General features: G+C 30.7%; 1 protein-coding gene across 1 annotated transcript in view; it reads left to right on the forward strand.

The window, feature by feature from the left end:
• The first annotated feature begins 733 nt into the window (after window positions 1-733).
• LOC142326747 (sodium channel protein Nach-like) overlaps window positions 734-21,942 on the forward strand; it is a 37,437-nt gene continuing 16,228 nt past the window's right edge. Inside the window, exons 1-4 of the mRNA XM_075369425.1 lie at window positions 734-1,061; window positions 6,954-7,111; window positions 12,344-12,541; window positions 16,298-16,445. Of these exons, the coding sequence (XP_075225540.1) occupies window positions 7,023-7,111; window positions 12,344-12,541; window positions 16,298-16,445 (435 nt within the window). The 5' untranslated portion in view covers window positions 734-1,061; window positions 6,954-7,022. The remainder of the gene's footprint in view (window positions 1,062-6,953; window positions 7,112-12,343; window positions 12,542-16,297; window positions 16,446-21,942) is intronic.

Consider the following 21,942-nt stretch of genomic DNA (forward strand, 5'->3'; position numbering starts at 1 on the left):
ATTTTTAAAAGCAGCTAATGAACTTAATCTCTTTTTCTCCTTTTACATGAAATTATTTTTTTGTATGTAGAATCCAAAAAAAAAAATCATTTGTTTTCTACAAGATCCATGATTTATGATTTTCAATAACTCTAAACTGTCTGCAGTGTGATTTTTCTGTAATATTGAATTCAAAATTTTACATTTAAATGTACACATTAAATCCATAACTTTTAACTAACCTGAAGAAAAATTTATCTTTTAGAGAAAAAGGAATTCAAATATTGTACAGGTAATGCTAAAGATGATAGATTATATTGCTACCTTAACATTAAAAAAAAATCAGTACTAGAATGAAAGCAAATAGTTTTATTTTTTTCTGATTAAATCTTTATATTTGGACATAAAATACAACCTTCTTCAGGGGTAGTAGGATGAATTTTTCATTGTAATTTATGAAATCACTTCTTATAAATTATATCAACGTATGAACAAAAATCTATTAAAATATCTTTACAGGAAAATGTCTTAAATTTATCTTACCTCAACCTTATTTTGTCATTATGATCTAAATTAACACTAAATGTCTGATTTTATGTTAACATAAAAATTCTAATATAAATATAACAGCTGATCCATCGTAACCTTGAATTATTTAAACTAATGTAGAGTTGTTTTGATTATTCTGATAATCATTTATTGATGTTGAAGTGTAGTGTGATCACTTGGATGTAATGACGATGTAAATATTAGATTGTAAAATCAGTTGTAATCTGCTGAATTTAATGGGTAAATTGCATGTTCATAAACATTCTGAATATCATTTATTATATTCAATGTCATTATTTGTTTTTTTATTTTATTAAATATTGATTATTATATTAAATGGATGAATTAAATTACCTTACGCTTACCAGTACATATTGATATTGTAAAACACTTGTATATTTTGTCATATAATGTGGCTCTTAACATTCAGTTTTGTGATTTGAGACATTGAGGATAAGGAACAATATGCTACTTGTTATTTTTAAAGTCAGAATTACTTACAACTTCCTTTTGTAATAGATTTTTGTGTGTATGTAAGTATAAAAATCTATTTGCTTCTTTCTCTTGATAATTATAAATACTTGAAGTTATTGATTATTAAATTTTATTTTCGTTATTATAGAATAATTTATACGTCCTGCTTTAAACTATAGTAATTAATATTACGCTAATTTTATTTTTGAAAATAACTTTTTTTATTGAAAAGAAAAAAGTAATTTTACAGTCTATAAAAGTAAATTATTATTTTAATTGGTGTTTTGCTTATTAAACATTTCCAGTTAGTCTTACCCTCTTACTACTATTAGAAATATTCATGGCCTATTGGTTCTTTTTGCAATCATTAACCTGTTTCATTGTAAAATTAAATATACCGTAAAGTTAAAGTAGTATATTGGAAACTCAGAGTAAAAGTCAAAAATTATCTTCCTTTATTTTCTAGCTGCTAACTTTTTTGTACATTATTTTTAAATTTTAAATTATTTCCAAAATCAAATTATTTGAAATGCGTGCAAACAAATCCCATCCTTAATGCAAATGAGCTTGAAAAACGTAATGTAGCCATTTGCCCTGTAACACTGGTTGTGAGGGATCTTTAGCAACAATTTCGCATTACTTGCTTGATGCCGTAATTTTTATTTTATATTTTTTGATGAACAAAACATAATCTCATAAAAGAGATTGAGATAACACTCAGTATTTGGGAAAATTTTCTTGTTTTGGCAAAAACAGTTGAAGGGAACCAATTATTAATAAATAAGTAGATATGCTGCATATTTATGTGTGTGTGTGTGTGTGTGTGTGTGTGTGTGTGTGTGTGTGTGTGTATATATATATATCCTTGAAAAACCATCATTTCTAAATGTTGATAGAGTTTAAGGAAAAGTCCTGCAGGATCTATGATGACTTTGTTTCATGAAGAGAATTTCAGGAAGTGTGTTGCTAGTGGAAAAAAATGTGGAAGCAAGAAATTAAAAATTCAATTTGTTTTTCTTCCATACAAGTAATAACTGTAATGTTATCATAAAGTAATAACATTAATTCTATTCACTACTATAATTTTTTTCCTAAAACATAAATGCCAACTTTTTTGATGAAAAGTGTCTTCATCTTTCATCTACAAGGTTCTGTGTTTGAACTCCAGTCAGGCTTTGCATTTTTTAAACAGTGCAAATATTTCACATCATATTCCCATTCATGTAATTGAGCTTATGTGTAAAATTAATCATTTAAAAAAATTTAAAGAAAGAGACTTTGATTAATAAAAAATAGTACCTGTAACAAAAAAAAACACAAATTCCTAACTATATGACTGGGAAGTGAATCACATTCAAGGTCAAATAGATTCATGGATCTAGCTCATTATCATCCTGAAGTACCATAGTTTATTCACACTTTAATTAATTTTTTAATCATTTTCTTCTAAAAGAATAAGATAGTAAAAATTGTATTGTATGTCTTATGGTTATTTAATGAGTAAAAAAACTGTAATTTTCAGGAAATTATTATTTTTCATTGATTTCAATATTATGTAAATTGTATAATCAATCTATAACTACAGTTGTATGAAATAATGGATTAAATATTCCCTATTATACATAAGGAAAAATTAATTTCTTGTAAATTTACATGAGAAAATTATAAAAATATTATAGAATTATAAAATACTATCGCACCCCGTTGCGACTTCGCCCACAATATAGATGTAGCTTCACTTGCAATGCTTTTTAATAGCAAACTTATTTTTTTATAAATAAAAAATATTTAATCAACAATATTATATTTAGATTTTCATTAAATCAAGATAAAACGGTAAATAAAAATTTTTATGAAAAATACTGAAGGAATATACGATAAACAATGAATTGTTACCCAAAACTTAAATAAATAAAACAAAAAAAGGAAGATAAGAAAATTGAATAATATTTGTTAGACCAATCCATTTTATGAATGAATTAAAATAGTTTAATATAAAAGTAGTTAATAAAGATAAACAAAAAAATGATTACAATCCCAAATCTAGCATCTCCATCGCGGCTACGCCCGTGCTCTATGGTTACTTGCGCTTCCCGTCACGGTCAGAGGGTCATGGTTCGCTTCGCCCTCCCATTTTTATCTTGCATCTGTTAACCAAAACGTCAAATATAAATTACGTATTTATAATATGCTTCTATTAATACTGAAAGTCAAAATAAGATACGAGGGTAAGTCAATTATTATCCGCAATGTAGTTATCAATTTTATTGCAATACAAATAGGAAACTTACTTGTACATCATTTTTCAACATAGTCCCCTTGCATTTCAACGCACTTGGTCCATCGTTGCACAAGCTTCCTGATGCCCTCATAAAAGAAGGTTTTCGGTTGAGCTGCGAGCCAGGAATGCACCGCTTCTTTCACTGTTTCGTCCGAGGTAAATCGACGGCCCCTTAATGCCTCTTTTAGTGAACCAAACAAGTGATAGTCGGAAGAGGCATGATCAGGATTGTACGGAGGATGAGCCAGTACTTCAAAGTTGAGTTTCTGGAGCGTTTCAGCAGTGTGGGCAGCAGTATGTGGACGGGAATTGTCATGCAACAACACAACACCTTTCGACAGCAGTCCTCGGCGTTTGCTTCGAATTGCAGGCTTCAGCTTGGCAGTAAGCATCTCACTGTAACACGCACTGTTTATTGTCGTGCCCCTTTCCTCATAATGTTCCAGTATTGGGCCTTGTGAGTCCCCAAAAAACTGTAAGCATCAGTTTTCCTGCGGATGGCTGGGTCTTCAACTTTTTTTTTTGCAGGGCGAATTTGGATGTTTTCATTCCATACTCTGCCGTTTACTCTCCGGCTCGTAATGATGAATCCACGTTTCGTCACCAGTGATGATTCTGTCTAAGAAGATGTCCCGTTTGTTACCATAGCGATCCAAATGTTTTTGGCAGATGTCTTTAAGCGCGTTTGTTTATGCAATTGTGTGAGTTGTTTTGGGACCCACCTTGCACAGACTTTATGAAACCCAAGTTTGTTGTGGATGATTTTGTAGGCAGAACCGTAACTAATTTGCAGACGATGTGCCACTTCATCAATAGTTACTCGTCTGTCTAAGAAAACCATGTCACGTGCACGCTCAATGTTTTCCTCATTTGTGGCGGTAAACGGCCGTCCGGCTCCATCGTGCGTGACACTTGTGTGACCATTTTTGAATTTTTCAAAAAATTCGTAGACACTCCGTTGCGGCAACACACTATTCCCGTACTGTACCGAAAGTCTTCGATGAATTTCGGCCCCTGATACACCTTCCCACCACAAAAAACTGATCACTGAACGTTGCTCTTCTTTGGTGCAAACAGAAAGCGGAGCAGCCATGGTTAACAGCAGAGCAGCGATAATGGAACTAACTTTCTTTCTTTTTCCTGTTTAGCCTCCGGTAATTACCTTTCAGATAATACTTCAGAGGATGAATGAAGATGATATGTATGAGTGTAAATGAAGTGTAGTCTTGTGCAGTCTCAGTTCGACCATTCCTGAGACTAATCTAACAGCATCAAACCTGCCAGACATAATAATAGTTAAACCACGCATGCGTCATCTACGCAACACGACACGACCAACATAAACAAAAATATAATTAAATTGTGGATAATAATTAACTTACCCTCGTATTTCTTCTTCATAAAAAAAGACATAAATTAATTATATATTAATAAAACCATATTTCTCACAGAAAAAACAAATATAGAGGAGGAATGAATCTCCTGTGTAGGAGTAGGCTTCTTCTAATCGTGTAACGGAAACAGATAAATATTTATTTAGTTTGGACTTGTAGTTTACAGGTATGAAAAAGGAACTAGGCTTTTACATTTTATGCTAAGTAGAAACTAATGATTTTAAACTTCCATTATAAAATCACAAAAAAGGTACACATGGTAAAATCAAGAAATATGATAAAGTATCAGATTTATTATAAATGGTTAAAGATTTTGAAACTAAACCAAATCATGGCTATAAAACCTATCCTAATGTTGATTCTTGCACAAACTATAAAATAATAATGTGAAGTTAAATTTGAATAAATCATAGGCACAGAATTAGACATGAAAATAAAACTAGAGTGGACAACAAATAAATAAATTTAAAAAAAGTTAGGCTAGTAAAAGCCTTTAGAAAGAAATATAACAGCTGATTGCTGACTTATGGGTAACAAAAGATATATTGTAATTTCTGGATAAAGTGGAAAGTATAAAAATTCTTGAGATGATTAACTCAGAAAATAAGTGATAATAGGCATTTAAATGTAACATAGTAAGGGAGGTGGTGCATAGATACAGTGAAATAGAGAAAATATAATTATTGAAAAGTTGATATAGTATATCGAAAAATAAGAGAAAACCTTTGGGAAATGAAGTCAAAATAAATTAATACCAAAGATATGGAAAAAATTATCACATGACTTCTGAGGGAAAAGATAATCTTTGATGATAAAAAAGGAGACTACTTATTTTAGCTAACTATACCAGCATTAGGCAACAGTGCATTAGGGGCCAAGCATATAGCATTGCTGAGTCATAATTAATGAATACAGATTCAACTATCACCTTGGTAGATCACAACATGTCCTCTTGTCTCATATTTATTAGTGAATTAGGTTAAGATTCAATCTGTTTACCTGTTGGTATTCACAGTTCAGTATGTACTCAGCCTGAGGGAGTGTGAAAAAACTCCCCTCACTTTAAGTGTAGGGGACACGAAGAACAACTGATCTTTGTCAGAGACAGACTTTGTTTGAGCTTGATAGTGGCTTCAGTTACGGCCAGATCCTATGCTAGTATAGTCACCAGACTCCAGTCAATTACGTGCTCAAGACAGAACTATTCCACTGATGGGAAACTCACCACAGAGATCTGATTCTGTCAAGGTGCACCTCCTAAGAGGCTTGGGAACCAGTCTGATCTGTAGAGGTGCAAGGCAGAGGCCACTGTCCATATTTAAGGTTATAATGAGATGCCTGGTTTTGAAAGTGCAATTTTTTTATCAGCAAACTTTATGTTTCTGTAAAATCTGAATTTCATTCTACACATGCAGGAAGTATCAAAAGAAGCCATCCCATGCTTTACTCAATCTGGAACCCACAACAATGGGGACTAAATTCAAGAACTTGGCTGTATATCTATATGCAGAGATTTATCAGCTGGAAGTCTGCACCAATATAGTGTTGGTGCATCTCTTGAACAAGCATACTGGAGTTTGATTTTCAGTTGGAAATTAAGGTGGATGAATATCATTATATTTTTGATTTTCAGTTGGAAATTAAGGTGGATGAATATCATTATATTTTATTCTGCAACCACAATAATATGTGGTATGTATTAGTAGGAGGATAGACTGTGATCTATTAAGATGTTAATGCATTTCAGGTTTGATACTGCCAGAGGTTCCAGATGATTGCACTCAGTAGTAAACTTTGATTATGGTGATCCAATTATTAGTGTTAACTGGGTATTGGGCAGTGCTGGCTAAAGTTTTCATAGGATTTAGTACAGGCTATTTGTCATAATGTTATTTGCAGGAGGAAACTCATAAAATTTTGCCTTTTTATGTATACTCATATTGCCAAATTCTTTATATAAAACCAAAATATATTTAGTTATAGTCTTCATGGCAATGAATTTTGTTTTAGTAGTCATTTATTCATAATTTGAAAGAATTAAATAAAAATAAACATAAAAATAGATTTAAATATTAAGCAAATTCTTACTGTTACAAAAAAAACTTTATCTAAATCTAACACTTTATCTATTCCAATCTAACACTTTATAACTGCTAAATTGCAGATAAACTTAATTAACAAAGGGGAAATTAAGTTGGTAATGTTGGCAATACATTAAAGTGTTACTAAATATTAAGTAAATTAATAAATTTAATTAATTTTTTTTTATTTTACAGTTTATTTTCCTTAACATAAAAGATTTTAAGATAAAATATACATTGCAGGGGCATTTTGTGTTCAAAATTATGTTCAGATTTATTCGGGAATATTTTTTACATAGTACACTGCATGGATTTCATTTTATTGCAGAAGATAATTATCACTGGACTGAGAGGTATGTATGTGTTAATAATATTTGTGCTACTTTTAACTAGTTGTTCTTTTTTTAAACAATTATAAAAACTGACTTCATTCTGTTTCATTCTTATTTCACACTCTTCAGTAAGTATGATAATAATTTCTGAGACAATCAAGGTGTTTCAGAACCATCTGGTTACTGACAGATTACAATCTTACTCCTCTGGCTTGACCCCAGTTTTTCTTAATTTTCTTTATTTTACCTTAAAAATATTAAATTGTTACTGTTCCTGACTTTCAGTCAGTTATTACACTTTTATATAAGCAGACCTGAAATTATATCTACTTTTGAAATTGATATGTCATATTTTGTCATAATTTTACCAGGGATAACTTAATTTACTGTTAGAAGTAATAAGTACTGAAGAGCAAACTACTTGTTATATTGTTAAATATTATTCATGAGTCACAAGGTTTTTTCTTTGCAAAGCCTACCTAAAATAGTATCAATAATGTAGAAGGAATAGTTTTGTTGGACATATTACAAAATGCAATTATCTTTAAAAAAAAAATTGTAAAAAGTTGTTTTGTAACCATTTGTTGAAATGGTTTTGTTGGATATACACTGCAACAGGTTGTCACTTTTCTGCTTTATTTAAAGCAATCCAAGACTTAACTCATTTGATATTTTATCATAACATGTGCATTTTTTCTTATCCTTTGTTTTACTTACATTTTTCTGCAGTTTCTTCCAGTTTATGTTTTGTTGCATATCAAAGTCTATGAATTGAAATCTTTCCATTCATAATATACTTTGTGCAGATTGTAATTTTAATGAGTAATCAACCAAGCATCTTGGGAGTTAACTATCGTTAACTTGTTAAGCAGGTACTTCATATTATTTACAATCTAGGAATTTTCATCACAGATATTGAGTAGCATATGAAGTGTGCTCAGAAAATAACCGAAGATTTTTAATTACGCGCCAATGTAGATATTCAGTGATATGCATTTACAGCATTGTGTTCCACGTAACCTCCTCTGTAAACGCTTGTTCTTGGATTGTTGATATCTCATTATTTTTGTTTTATTGTTATTTGAATGTAACATGTTTAAGTGTTAGTAGCGAATTTTGAAATGTGAGATTTTCAGGATCAACAATGCAATGTAAAACTTTGCTTGAAACTGGGGAAAACTTTCACAGAGACATTTTAACTTCTGAAATAAGCTTACAAAGATGATGCTGTGGGTCATATGCAATGTTACGAATGGTTTTCACCATTTAAAAGTGGTTGTCAGTCAATTGAAGATGACCCTCAATCAGGAAGGTCTTCGACTTCAACTGATGACATCCACGTTCAGAAAATCAACAATTTGATACATGTAAGTTGCCGATTGACTGTCAGAAAATTTGCAGAAGAGGTTAGCATCTCAGTGGATCATGCCATGACATTTTTGAAAAATTGAAATGCATTGAATTAAAGTAAGTTTGCTCCTTGTTTGATGATCGAACAGCAGAAAGAGCATCGAGTGGACATTTATCGAAAACCTTTTGAACAAGCCGATGATGATGAAACATTCTTGCAAAAGCTTATTCTCGAATAACAGCCGCCTTGGTGAAGTACCTCAGTTAGGTTGAATTATTTATGTAGTTGATTATTTGCTGGTTCAATTATTTAAATAAAAAGCCTTGAACTAATTACGAATAGAAATTGTATTTGTTATAGTTTTTGTTTATGTAATTCACAGATATATCAATGATGAATGATGAGTTACTATAGTGTGAGTCTTCAAGCGATGGAATGAGACTGCCAGATTGTAGTACGGAGATGGCTTATATAGTGTGGATGGAGGCGAGTGAACTGCTAGGAGATGTGTGAATGGTGTGGAGCCAAGTGAATTATCAGGAACTGTGCCTCAACAATTCATAACAGGAGATGAAAGCTGGGTTTACGACTACTAAATCGAGACAAAAGTTCAAACATTACAGTGAATCGGTAAAGGATCTCCACGCCTCAAGAAAGCATGTCAGCCTTGATCCAATGTCAAAGTGATGCGCTGTATTTTTTTCGATTTTAATATAATTGTGCATTTTGAATTCTTGCCGTAAGGTGAAACAGTGGATTGTGCGTACTATCAAGGTGTTTTACAACGATTTCATGAAAAAATTCACAAAAGAGACCAGAGTTGTGGCAAGATAACTCATGGTATCTTCACCACGCACACTCATTTTTGTCAATTAATCAGTTTTGTGCCAAAAATCATATGACTGTGCTTCCTCAGCCTCCCTATTTGCCAGACCTGGCTCCCTGCAATTATTTTCTTTTTTCAAAATAAAATTAGTGCTGAAAAGATGCCGTTTTGAAACTATTGATGACATTAAAGCAAATTTACCATGGACTTTAAAGGCCATTTCAAATGAAGCTATCCAGGACTGCTTTGCGAAGTGGAAACACCACTGGGAAAAGTGTGAATAAGGAAGGGGAATACCTTGAAGGGGACAAGGACCAATAATCCATAAAATTAATAATAAAGATTAAAAAAATAAAGTTTGTTTATTTTCTGAATAGACTTTATGCATCTTAAAGTTCTTAAAGTACACTTTTTTTATGGGAATTTTGTAAGAAGCTAGCTGGTCAGCCAAATCATTGCCTCCTTTACCAGTGTTGTTGGGTAATGTTAACAAAAATAAAAGAACACACAGCTCGTATTTGCCAAAAGAAATTGGACTTTAATTAGAAAGAAAACAACTGAACTTATGTTAAATCATAACCTTAAATTAAATGAAATTATGAAATAAACATAACTTAATTCTAAATAAGAAATATCAGCTGAATCAACATACGAATAATGATATTAAATGAGAAAATACATGAATATACATTTTTCAAATACCCATTTTGAAAATCTACAATTTAACAAAGCCTGAAAACAAGAGAACATAAAACACCTTATTTACAGTTAGATACTTATAAACATAACATTAATAAAAATAGTGTAACTGGAAAACTGTTGCATTACTGACAAATTCTGTAATATTGAAAAATTAGCAATGAACAAATGTCATTAACTTAGAAAAATAAATTACAATAATTCCAGTATAAAAAGGAGTTAATTACAATATAATCACATTAAAATAAATAATAATATAAATAGAGTTCATGTTAGAAGTAAGCTTTCTTGAAAATATTTAGTTACAAAGAAGTTCAAAAACATAACTTCACATCAGGAGTTATTTTCTTTAAATGAATGTAAGAGAAGTAATAGGAATAAAGTTCATGAGTAGATAATAATTAATCTCGGCGATTAACAAGTTAAATTAGATTAAATGATAGAGTTAATTGCAATAAACATTTCAAGTAAAGGTAATTTACTCTGAGTAACTGACGTTGATGAACAACCCGAAATATAATAATAGTTAACAATAATAATACATGAAATATATCGGACATATGTTTTATAATTCTGAAGTAGTTTAAATTACCAGTAGATTTGATAAGAACGATAGTTGGGATTTAATAACACATAGAATGTGCTACACATGAAAAAATAATAACATAACCGTTTAATATAAATAATAATGAATAATTTGAACTTGCCTGTACCGCACATGAATATTAGCAAATGATAAACTCGTGAATGCAAGTACATATGAATACATACAGTAATCCTGGGCGAGGCTGCAATGGTGTATCAGGAATACCAGGGTGAAACGTGGTTTAGAGGTTGAGCAGGACGTGGCGTCTCAGATTTGTAGCAATGAGTTTGGAGATTCTGCATTGATGAAAATGTAATCAGCAGCTGGAGAAGATTCGGCGTCGATAGAATTGGCAGTTTGTAGTAATTGAAGCACTTTAAACATAGACGTAATATACAGAATTTGAAGATTAACATAACAAATAAACGAGGCAAAACTAAACATAGACATCGGTGAAGTCACGAAACACTGACGAGTAGAACTAGAAAATATTTCGACAGAGAAATACCACAACGTTTATGAGAGTATGAAGACGACGAAAGTATTTAAACATTATACGAGAGAGACAATTGCAAGCAGATCCTCCAAGTCTGGAGGATCGCCTTGTGCATCCGCACAACGTGAAAGCCTGGACTAGAATGCCAAAAATGTTGGCGTGGTGAGAAGTAGGGGGAAGCAAACCTAGGCAGTGGACAGGAGAGTGTGTGTGTAAAAGACAAGAGATGTGTGCATGTATTAGTATGGGAACGATAGAAAAAGGGTGTGTATTAGGGCAGTAATAAACAATACGAGAAAAGAACACACGGTCACTATTAAGATGACAGAAATCGCCCGTCTGACTGACGCCAGCACTTGAAAGCGGATACGATAAACCAAACAAAGATAATCAAACAGATACACAAATGACAAGCCCAATACGAAACAGAGTAATAAATTTACCAAGCCTGTAGCGACAGCAAGACCCAACCCTAACTTTGAATTCATTGGAAAATAACGCAACTTTACGCAATGGCGTAAACAAGTGTTGTAATAGAGTATCATCTCCGGCTTCACATCATGTACATATTTTTTATTTTTACAATTTTTCATTTTTTTTAAAGATAGAATTGAAATATTGAAAAAGAAAAGTGACCATGGTTATTTAAAATGACATATATTGTTGTATACACCACATAAGAAGCAGATCAGTAGAAGCGATCTATTTTCCAAGTGTCTTTCTATTTACTAATTTGTCAAATATCTTTCAAAAATCAATTAGAAAGATTGATCTGTTTATATATGAATACATGATACATTTCGATGAGTTTTTAAAAATAAGAAAAGTTTGTCAGATATATATATATAGAGCTCCAGAAATTTTTCCTGGGATGACCATGGTATTAACAGTTTTTACAAGAATCAAGAACCTCTTTCTTTCACAGTAAAAATAATTTATTTACTCTTTCGACAGACAAGTTGACACAACTTAGTAAAGATCAACTATTATGTGGGTCTCTGTCAACACTTAACATTCTACTATTTCTTCTTTTAGATTCTGTAAAAGATTAATTTATTAGAAAAGTTAGGTTGTACAAGTAATAGAGGGAAGACAATTCTGTTTGGCAGTGGCTTAATCATGGATACATTCTCTCTATTGCATCTCTCCTTCACCCCCTTTTTGACTGAGTTTTGTAATTTTCCGCTGCGATGTAGTAGACACTAGATTAGTTAGACTTTAAATTTAATATTCTATGAATTACAGATGATCCTGTCAACTACATCAGTGAAGTTAAGTTTTTAATATGTTTGTAGAATATTTTGGATTGTCTGCTGCGCTTTATCATGGATGGGATCTGCTTTGTTAATAAAATCCTCTTGGAATAATTTTCAAAATAATGCCATCAGTTTTGTAGTTGAGACTACCTATCTGGATGTGGATACAAGATTTCCTACAATATCTGTTTGTGAAGAGGACTACCAGATGGTTCGCGTGTATGATGTAGCCTTGAAGTAAGTGATTCATCTATTTTTATGATAGTTGAATTATTTCATTCTTCCAGTTTCCAGTACTTTTATAGCAATACTTATAAGGAAACAGTCAAAATTTCAAAAAAATGTTTCAAATTTTGTTATATTTTAGTAAAATTCATTCTGAAACAAATAAATGTGTATATTTATTGTAGTGGGAATATAGAATCCTTGTTTTAAATTATAAGAGAGTCTTTCATTATACTTACTTAAGGTTTTCTTGCTAAAATTGTTAATCATTAAAATTTTTTCTCTTAAAATCCATCATCAAGAAATACATCACAAAAATATTTCAACTAGAAGGGGTAGGTAGGTGCCTGAATTAAAAAACAAATTGTATATTAAAAAAATAAATTATATATATAGGTGTGTCATGAAGTTCTCCTGGACTTTCATAACCTATTCTACTCATGAAAATAATGGAAAACGTTCATACAAATATATGTCTTAAAACGCTTCGTTTGCGAGTTATGGTTTTATAGGTTATAATTTTATTTACCATTAGTAGACCCGGCAGTGCCTCGCTATTGCTAGATTTGAGTATATATATATATATATAGATTAAATGATAACAATTGAAAGTTTGATAAAACGTTAACAAAATGAACATTATGGAACTTCACAAAATTTAACCGTTTCCTTTTTACCCTTTCGTCTTTTACCCCTTTTCCTTTTCCTTTTTCACCCCTTTCCTTCTCCCTTTCCATATTTTAATTTTTCCATTTTCATTTTTATCATATTCCCTTCCCTTTCCCCATTCATCCATTTCCACTTTTATCCCCTTTCCCTTTCCTTCACCCCTTTGCTCCTTTCCCTTTTCTTATTTCTCCTTTCCCCCGTCCATTTCCTTTTCCCTGTTTTCCCCTTTTTTCCATTTTCCCTTTTACCTTTTTGATATTTCCCTTTCTCCCTTTTTCTCTGTGCATAAATCGGTACAGTAGGTTTTTAGTCTATAGCGGACGTACATCGGAAGCATTAAAATGTAGCAGGTACATTAAAATGTACCTGCTAAAATGGATAAAATGGATTTTTTTTAAATGGATAAATAGAATAAATATTTTATTCAGGTCAGTATGTAATTTAAGTAGATCAAGTCAGGACTGGATAGTGTACTGCTCAATAGAATCAATAGAATAGCGTGTGTTGCTTTCACGTCCAACAGATAGCGCTGTTTTTTTTAAAAAAGTATGTTTTACCTATCACAGGTGTGACGTATTAGATATATAAGTAGTAGGTACATAAAAACGCGCGTATTTAAATGCAATATTATGTCAAATTTTCAAAGCAATCGGTGAAGAACTTTCGGAAATTTAAGATTTTGAACAAACGAACATTTACATTTTTATTTATATAGGTTAATTTTTTCTTGTTATATGGTTTAGAAAAAACATAAATATCAAAACACTAGTTTTCAGAGAAAGTTTAGGACATCCAGTAAAAGAGTCTAATTATTCTCACTCCTTTTGTTACTGTTGTTATGAATCAATAATTAAAGCAAAACATAAGTTTTGTTCAATTACAAAACTTCAGTTGCTCTCAACAAAGACGAATATTGATTATAACCATATTTATTTAAGTAATATAAATCTTAATATTTACTTGTTTTTTTTACGAAGTTCCACAAGGAAAAAAAGTCCATCTATAAAATGAAGTATACTATCAAGTAAATTAAAAAAAAATGTGTAAAAGATATTGTACAGAAGATTTTGTACTAAACTTCAAAATAATTTAAAATCATAATTTTTTTGATGATTATTTAGAATCAGGACATTTATAGTTAATTACTCATATAAATGGTCTTTTTTAAAATGGATAAATAGAATAAATATTTTATTCAGGTAAGTATGTAATTTAAGTAGATCAAGTATTGGATAGGTGTACTGCTCAATGCATATCAAAAGGAATTACTTCACCATTTGCTTGGAAGGATCAGGATTTTCATAGGAAATCTTTGATCATAGTAACATTACAAAATACAAATTAATAAATAGAAAGAGAACTGGTTTTATTTCAAGTTAGTAAATATATGTAATAATTGTATTAGATAACGTTGATGCAAATATGTGCAGATAATAATTAAAAAAATCAAACCATTAAAGTTAGTGAAAGTTGAGTAAAATACTGAAAATTCATGTTAAGGCTAATAAATGTTATTAAAGATCAAAGTCTATTAAAGAGTTATTTGAGGTATTTGTATGCAAATGATTGACATCATCTGTATATACAAATTACCCACTACCAAATATTTTTTACTTTGATGATATATGAGAAAGTGGGAGGTAGGATTAAACTCAGTGATGAATTTAGATCTCCTTGAGAAACTGAAATTTAAACATTAATTTTATATACAGCTCTTATACTTTGTTCCCTATCTTTTATAACGAAATCAATATTCCTACTACCATGAGGGACGATCAGAAAGATCTTCGATCTTTAATGGCCTTTTTTTTAAAGCCTCAAAGTAAGATTCGGCATTGAATGTTGCACCTCGGTGCATAAATTCATTGTAAACAACTTCCTCAGATTCGAAAAAGACTGTCAGCATAACCTTTCGAACGTGTGGGGATGTTTTCACTTTTTTTGGCTGCGGCGAATTTTTATGCCTCCATTCATGTGATACTCATTTAGTCTCAGGAGTGTAATGAAACACCCAGTTCTCACTCCCTGTGATGATTTCTTTCAGAAACTGTGTACCAATCCTGGAATAAAGTTAAGAAAAGAAAGAGCAGACATAAAACGTTGATGTTTGAGGTTGTCTGTCAACAGATGTGACACCCATCGTGCACACATCTTACGGTAATCAAGCTGAAATAATCACTAGTAACACAATCAAGTAAACACACTACCATAACTGATGTTAAGTTCATTTGCCATCTTTCTAATTTTAATGAGCCAGTTACTCAGCATCATTTCGTTCATGCGTTCCGCGTTACCCGTCGTGTTTGCAGTTGAAGGACGCCCAGCATGTAGTTAGTCACTCACATTTGTTCTTCCGTTTGGCACCATTTTGTGATCATCAGGCGTGACATTGCATTCTCACCGTATACCTCAACAATTTGGCGATGAATTTCACAATTTTTGCCAACAAAAATCGGACAACTAATCGCATTTCTATGCTGGATGAAACCTCTAAAGGACACACCATATTGACAACGATATTACACACGTACTGAATGTCGTACCGAATTGCTCTTGGGAAGCGTGAAAACAACGCAATCAGTGCTGCCATCACAAGACATTAATATATCCCTTAAAAAAATTTGTTTGTGTCTTTCTTTTTTCCATTTGATTTTTTAAAATTTAGTTAATTGTACAGTATTGGATTAATAAATCTTATTTTAGAATAATACTTTTTTTTAGTACCTTTTGTATCAGGGTTAATTAACTTTTGAAATTTATTTTTTTTGTAACTTACTTTTTGATCCGCCTCTCGTATTTGTAATTAATATAAAAAAATATGCAGCTGAAATGAAAAAAGAGTAATTGTCTTGATTGAGTAAAATATTACACAAAAATAGAAGAGTAATTTACAACAGAAACTTTTTTTCTGTGTACTCATACAACATTGTTAACCATTCAAATACATGTAGTTATAAAAAAAGTAAAGAGTGTAAAAAGAAGTAAGAAAAAAAGAAAATGTAAGAGGTAGTAAAAGTGGTGTATTATAAAATAAAAAGTACTTTTAGAAAAATAATCTGCTTTTAATTTTCAGGATTGTCTTTTTTTGTTTTTAATTAGAATGTATGGTCCAGATCATGACTGTAATTTAGATGAGGTGCTGAAGGAGATAGCATATTTTCATGGGACATCTTATTACATAAAGGAGTTTTGTTTTGATGAAAACATACTATGTCCACAGGATAATTATGCAGAAATTGCTAAACAGGTAATACTAATATTTCATTTTAATACTATATTTTTTACGTCGCTATTATTATTATTTTATTTCATAATATAATCCTTTGATTATTTTTTTTTCTACTAATTTTCTTGTATTTTATATTGAACTTGATTGTCTGTATGGTTTTCTGCATTAATGAAATTAGCACCGATCTCTTATTCCTATCAATGACTTAAAATCCGTGGAATAACTAATGAATAACCATTCTCTTGTGAGTAGTACCTGTAATTATAACTTGGTTAATATTTTTTTAATTCTTATTATTTGACCTGTTGGATAATAGATTTTTTATTTCATTAAAAATATAATGCATATTTAAGTTAAATAGTTTAGTTATATGGATTCTATATGCCAATACAAGCCCTCCTGTGTATGCGTACCTATTGTAATTACTAGACATACATAAAATTGATCAGAGAACAAGATTATGCTTAAAAAGTACGAGTATTAGTAAAACTTTACATTTAAAACTAGTGTTAAGACTCAGGTTTCATTGCTACTTTTTTGTTAAAAGAAGATATAAATTTTATTAAAAGGAGGACCTTTAAATTTTATTAATGGGGAACTTAAATTTTAAAATAAAAATTTTCACTTTTTTCTTAGTCTAAATTATTTTTTTTGTTACTGTTTATAAATTCTCTTTTTTTTTGTTACTCTTATTAATTGAATTGGTCTAATGCCGTATTTTTAGTCAGTCTTGTTCCATCCTTTAAAGACTCAACGTGTATTGTAATTATTATAAAATTTTGACTAAAATAGGCTCATAGGACTTAATTAAGTTGGTTACTTTGTTTGTATTATATACTTTTTATTTTATAAATTTTGTATTACGGAGGATTTTAAAAATGCGAGGTTAAATGGATTTATTCAGAGAATACTGATTGTGGATAATCACGGCATAATTAGATAAGAATAAACTATTTTTTCATGATTCAATTTTCATGGCTCATTCTTGCTAAAAATAAATTTTATCATAGTTTGACATCATGCTCGCAATGGAAACAAACTTTTCCCACAGAAAGCGTTACGTTAGTGTCCGTACACGCATTCGCATAGACTGAGTAATGCTCAGGAATGGTGGTGGAGTTAGACTGGCAGACCATCGATAAAACAGTTTATATCCGGATTCGTCAGTGTGAACTTTAATACAGTGATGTTTGGAAAACTGCTCAGAAAATTTACAATTTATGTTTCATTCATATTTTATCTGTAAGTTTGACCTTTGTGAAATTTGTTGCAAAAAAAACAAAAATTTTTATGTTGATAATTTTTTTCGTCTGTAAAGTTTTGACAAGCTATCTTACTCGGCCTGAAGTTACGTTTATTGTGTGAAAAATAAAGTTGATATTCATATCATTTAAATTTATTTCAATAAAATGACTACAAATACCGACTAATTCGGCAGTATACATTAATTCGACGTAATTATTTATTATTTTTTTAATACAACTGTACCGTGAATTGAACTGATTCGTGATCGGCTATCACCAATATCGTAATACGGTAACTTATTTATCCATAAAAGAAGAGGATACAGGTATGAGAAAATTTATTATTAAAGGCCTCTCCGCAGTAATATTTCAATGGATCCATTGCAATAGTACTAATCCGTAGACTACTTAATAAATAACTATTAAAAATGATACTTGTTATAGTGATAAATTATATTCAAAATTACAACTAGAATTAATTTCGGTTTGGCCAATTTTCGTATTAATATAAGTATTAATAAAACAATTATGAATATCAGAATTAATTTTTCTTATTTTTAACTTGACATCCTACAATTTCTGTCAAAACAAACACGTGTGTCTGCTGAGCTCTGTTTAAGTTTTCTTTAAAATAACGGTATTTAACTGATTTAAACATTGATAATTTGGAATTTGATATTTTATTCTGTAAGATGATCTGTGAAATTCAAATATGCTGATATCAAAGTTGAAGTAGATGAATAATAAGGGTTCTACGAGTTTCAAGTAGATTAATAATGGGTGTTCTATGAGTTAAACATACACCAAGTTAAAGAGTTTGTTTATATATTCTTTTTATGTGTTTTTTTATATATATAAATAGTTTGCTTCATAACGAATAAATAATGTATAATTATTCATTATATTGTATAATGGTAAATAACTTCGGGCTTTAGCTAAGTTTCAGTTTTATTTTAAATTTTTCATTATTATGTAATTTTATTTAAGAGGATAACTAAGCTATTAAATATAAATTACTGATTTTAAATGAATGATTAATTTTGAGACTTCTTTACTCATGTTTACACTAAATCTGATCTATCTGACAGTAAGGTATTCCAATTAGATTTTAAAGAGAGCAATCTTAGGATATAAACTTATCAAGTTGTTTCGCAAATGTTAGCATTAGTAAATTCATTTTTAAAAAAACAAATTCTTTAAAAATTAGTATTTTATTTTCTTAATTTTATATTTTTTTGGTGTAGTATAGAAGCTTACAGTATTTATTACGAATGTATAAGTAATAGAATAATGTTTTATGTATATGAATTACAAGTTGAAAGATTATAATAAAAATAATTTATATTATAAACGAAATAAAGACATTTTTATTTATTTGAATGAACCAGAAAATAATAAAATATTTAGAAAAATTAAACCTAACCAGGTATTGAACCAAGGCGGCATATTATTCGACATTTTTGATCCTCTGGCCGCGGATATGATCTCCAACATTGAAGAATCATCATTTTTAATCTTCCAGAACTACGGATAAAATCTGAAATTTTGAAGAATCTTAATGTTCAACAAATTACTACAATAAAGAGGCTCGCAGCAATTTTATCTACAACATCATTTACGTAATATCTTTTTTAATTTATTATTACATTTAATTTGCATTGCCTCATCATTTAAATAATAAAATTTAATTCATTTCATATTTAATTTACTTTGTTAATAGTTCACATTGTTAATTTAAGTTTACTATTATTATGGATAGGGAACAATAAATTAGACAAAGAGGGTTAGTAAAGGCCGTTACAACTAGGATTGGCACATTTACTCACAATTATGATCCTTCACAAGGTGATATTCTCGCCTTAAAAATTAAAATAGGGAATCTTCTGGAACTGGGAAGTAAATATGACACAATTCAATCAAAAATTGAATTGGAATATTTTGGTGAGGTTTTAGCTTCGGATCGTGCACAAAGGCGAAGAAGAATTGTGCACTATAGAGTCCAAATTGCAACATTTAATAAATAATAGCCAAAAATCATCTAATCAACAATTTAGTTCAAATACAACATTTAAACAAACACAACTACAACCCATTAATATACCTTTACTTAAAGGTAATGTGTTAGAGTCACAGCACTATTTTAATATATTTATTGATTTACTACATAATAGAGATGATATATCTAATATTCAAAAATTACACTAAACATTCCTTTTTGAAGGATAAAGCCTTGCTGTCATTAAAAATTTGCCAATGAAAATGAAAATTATGAAATTAAATTATGAATTTAATTAAATTATGAAAATCAAAATTTTGTTAATGAAAATTATGTTAATGCTCTAGAATTATTAAAAATATGATTTGGTAACAAATATATAATTGCATTTCGTAATGCTGAGCGCATTTTAAGATCAGATTCTATAAAAAGAGAATCCGTAGATACTTCATGCAAATTTATTAATGAAATTTCCTCATATGTGAATTCGCTAGAATCAATGCAACTTCCTGTAAACACATGTTAATCTATTGTCGTCCAATTTCTAACATCAAAATTGAACTGCAATACCTCAAGATTATGGAAGGAAAAGTTGTCAAATCAAAAGTTTTCCAGCTTTAAAGACTTTATCGAATTTCTTAATTTCAGACGACAACTTCTAGAAAATATTAAATTCACTTCAATGAATTCACTTCAAACACGCAAGTGAAAACAGAAAACGAAACAAAATGACAGCATTATAAAAATTCAACCAAAGCTTTTAACAAATGGTCTTACCTTGAATCATAACAAGCAATTTAAAAGAAATAATGTCAGTTTTTATTCAAAATTTAAATCTAAGTAATGTCTATTTTGTAATTCAAATCATCATTTACAACGATCATCCTCATCCTTCCCCCTTAAGGGAAGACATCCTCCGCCACCCTCTCTGTTTCAAGCTTATGGGCTTTACCGGAGTCATCTTCGAAACCTCGGCTTTTGACATACTACAGCCCGCCTCGGCCAGGAAGCCACCGATGTAAATGCCACAACTGACATTCCCATCGGTGTACTAGTAGTTAATGAACTCGAAACAAAACACATCTCACTGAGTCTTAAGCATGACTGAAAATACCTAACTGACAAAGGAATTGAACTACCTACCTGTAGAAAGTAAAAGTGAGTTCAACACACAGCACGAAATATAACAATATTACACGGAACAATAACAACATAGTAACATTGAAACAAAACAAAACAAAGGATAACAACAATAACATAATTTATAAAACAAAACATCAATAAAAATAGTATAAAAGAGAAATACAAGCAGAGCTCTAGATCCCCTCAGCAATCCTTTACTTTGCTAAGTACACTACAAAACTCTCCACTATTGCCCATTCGGTCTGGCTTCTTCAGTGTACACAGAGTGTAACGCCGACCCGATAAGATCAAAGCCGACAGATGGTCTCTGTACGCATTAACTCTTTCGAGCATTCATAAAGACATGGTAGGTGTCGTCCAGTTGTCCACACTGAGGACACGTCCCAGAACCAGGCCAAATTTCTGCAGTCTGTCCCTAAAAGCACAATGGATGGAAAGAAATATCCTCACGTATTTATTAGGGTGCACCCAAGAGGCGTCCCGCAAACCAACAACATTTGGAGAGAAATCGTGCGTATAATGCCCATCATCTGTTTCATCCTATCTGGCCTGCCACAAAGTATTGCCATGTTGTTCAATTTCTCAAATTTTATCCGAAGTCAACTCACCGGACATCTTAGCAACATACCGCTGCTGCTTCTCAGACGCAATCAAGTCTATCGGTTTCACGCCTGCAAATTTACAACAATGTAAAGAATTACTAAATTTGCCCATCAATGAACGCAGAGACTTTTTGAGGCATAATAATTGTTGTTTCATTTGTTTAAATAAAGGCCATCCACATTGTTCATATGGACAAAATTAATCATTCTTATTTAGATGGCAATAAGCCTGAAGGTAATACCCATTGTTCATTTAATAATCAGTCAAACGAAAATATACTTTTGTCAACAGCCATATGTAACACCAATGATATATATGGTAATCACCATTCATGTAGAATCTTATTAGATTCTGGTAGCCAGGCAAATTTTTTGCACGTATAAATTTGCCCGAAAATTAGGACTTACTAAAAAAAAAAATAAACGATCTTCCCATTTCAGGCATAAATAACTCATCACAATCCAAATAATGTTACATTTACATTACACTCTCGATATAAAAACTTTTTATTCAAAGTGCAATGTGCTGT

This window comes from Lycorma delicatula, chromosome 6 (assembly GCF_047948215.1).
Source record: "Lycorma delicatula isolate Av1 chromosome 6, ASM4794821v1, whole genome shotgun sequence".
Classification (NCBI taxonomy): domain Eukaryota; kingdom Metazoa; phylum Arthropoda; class Insecta; order Hemiptera; family Fulgoridae; genus Lycorma; species Lycorma delicatula.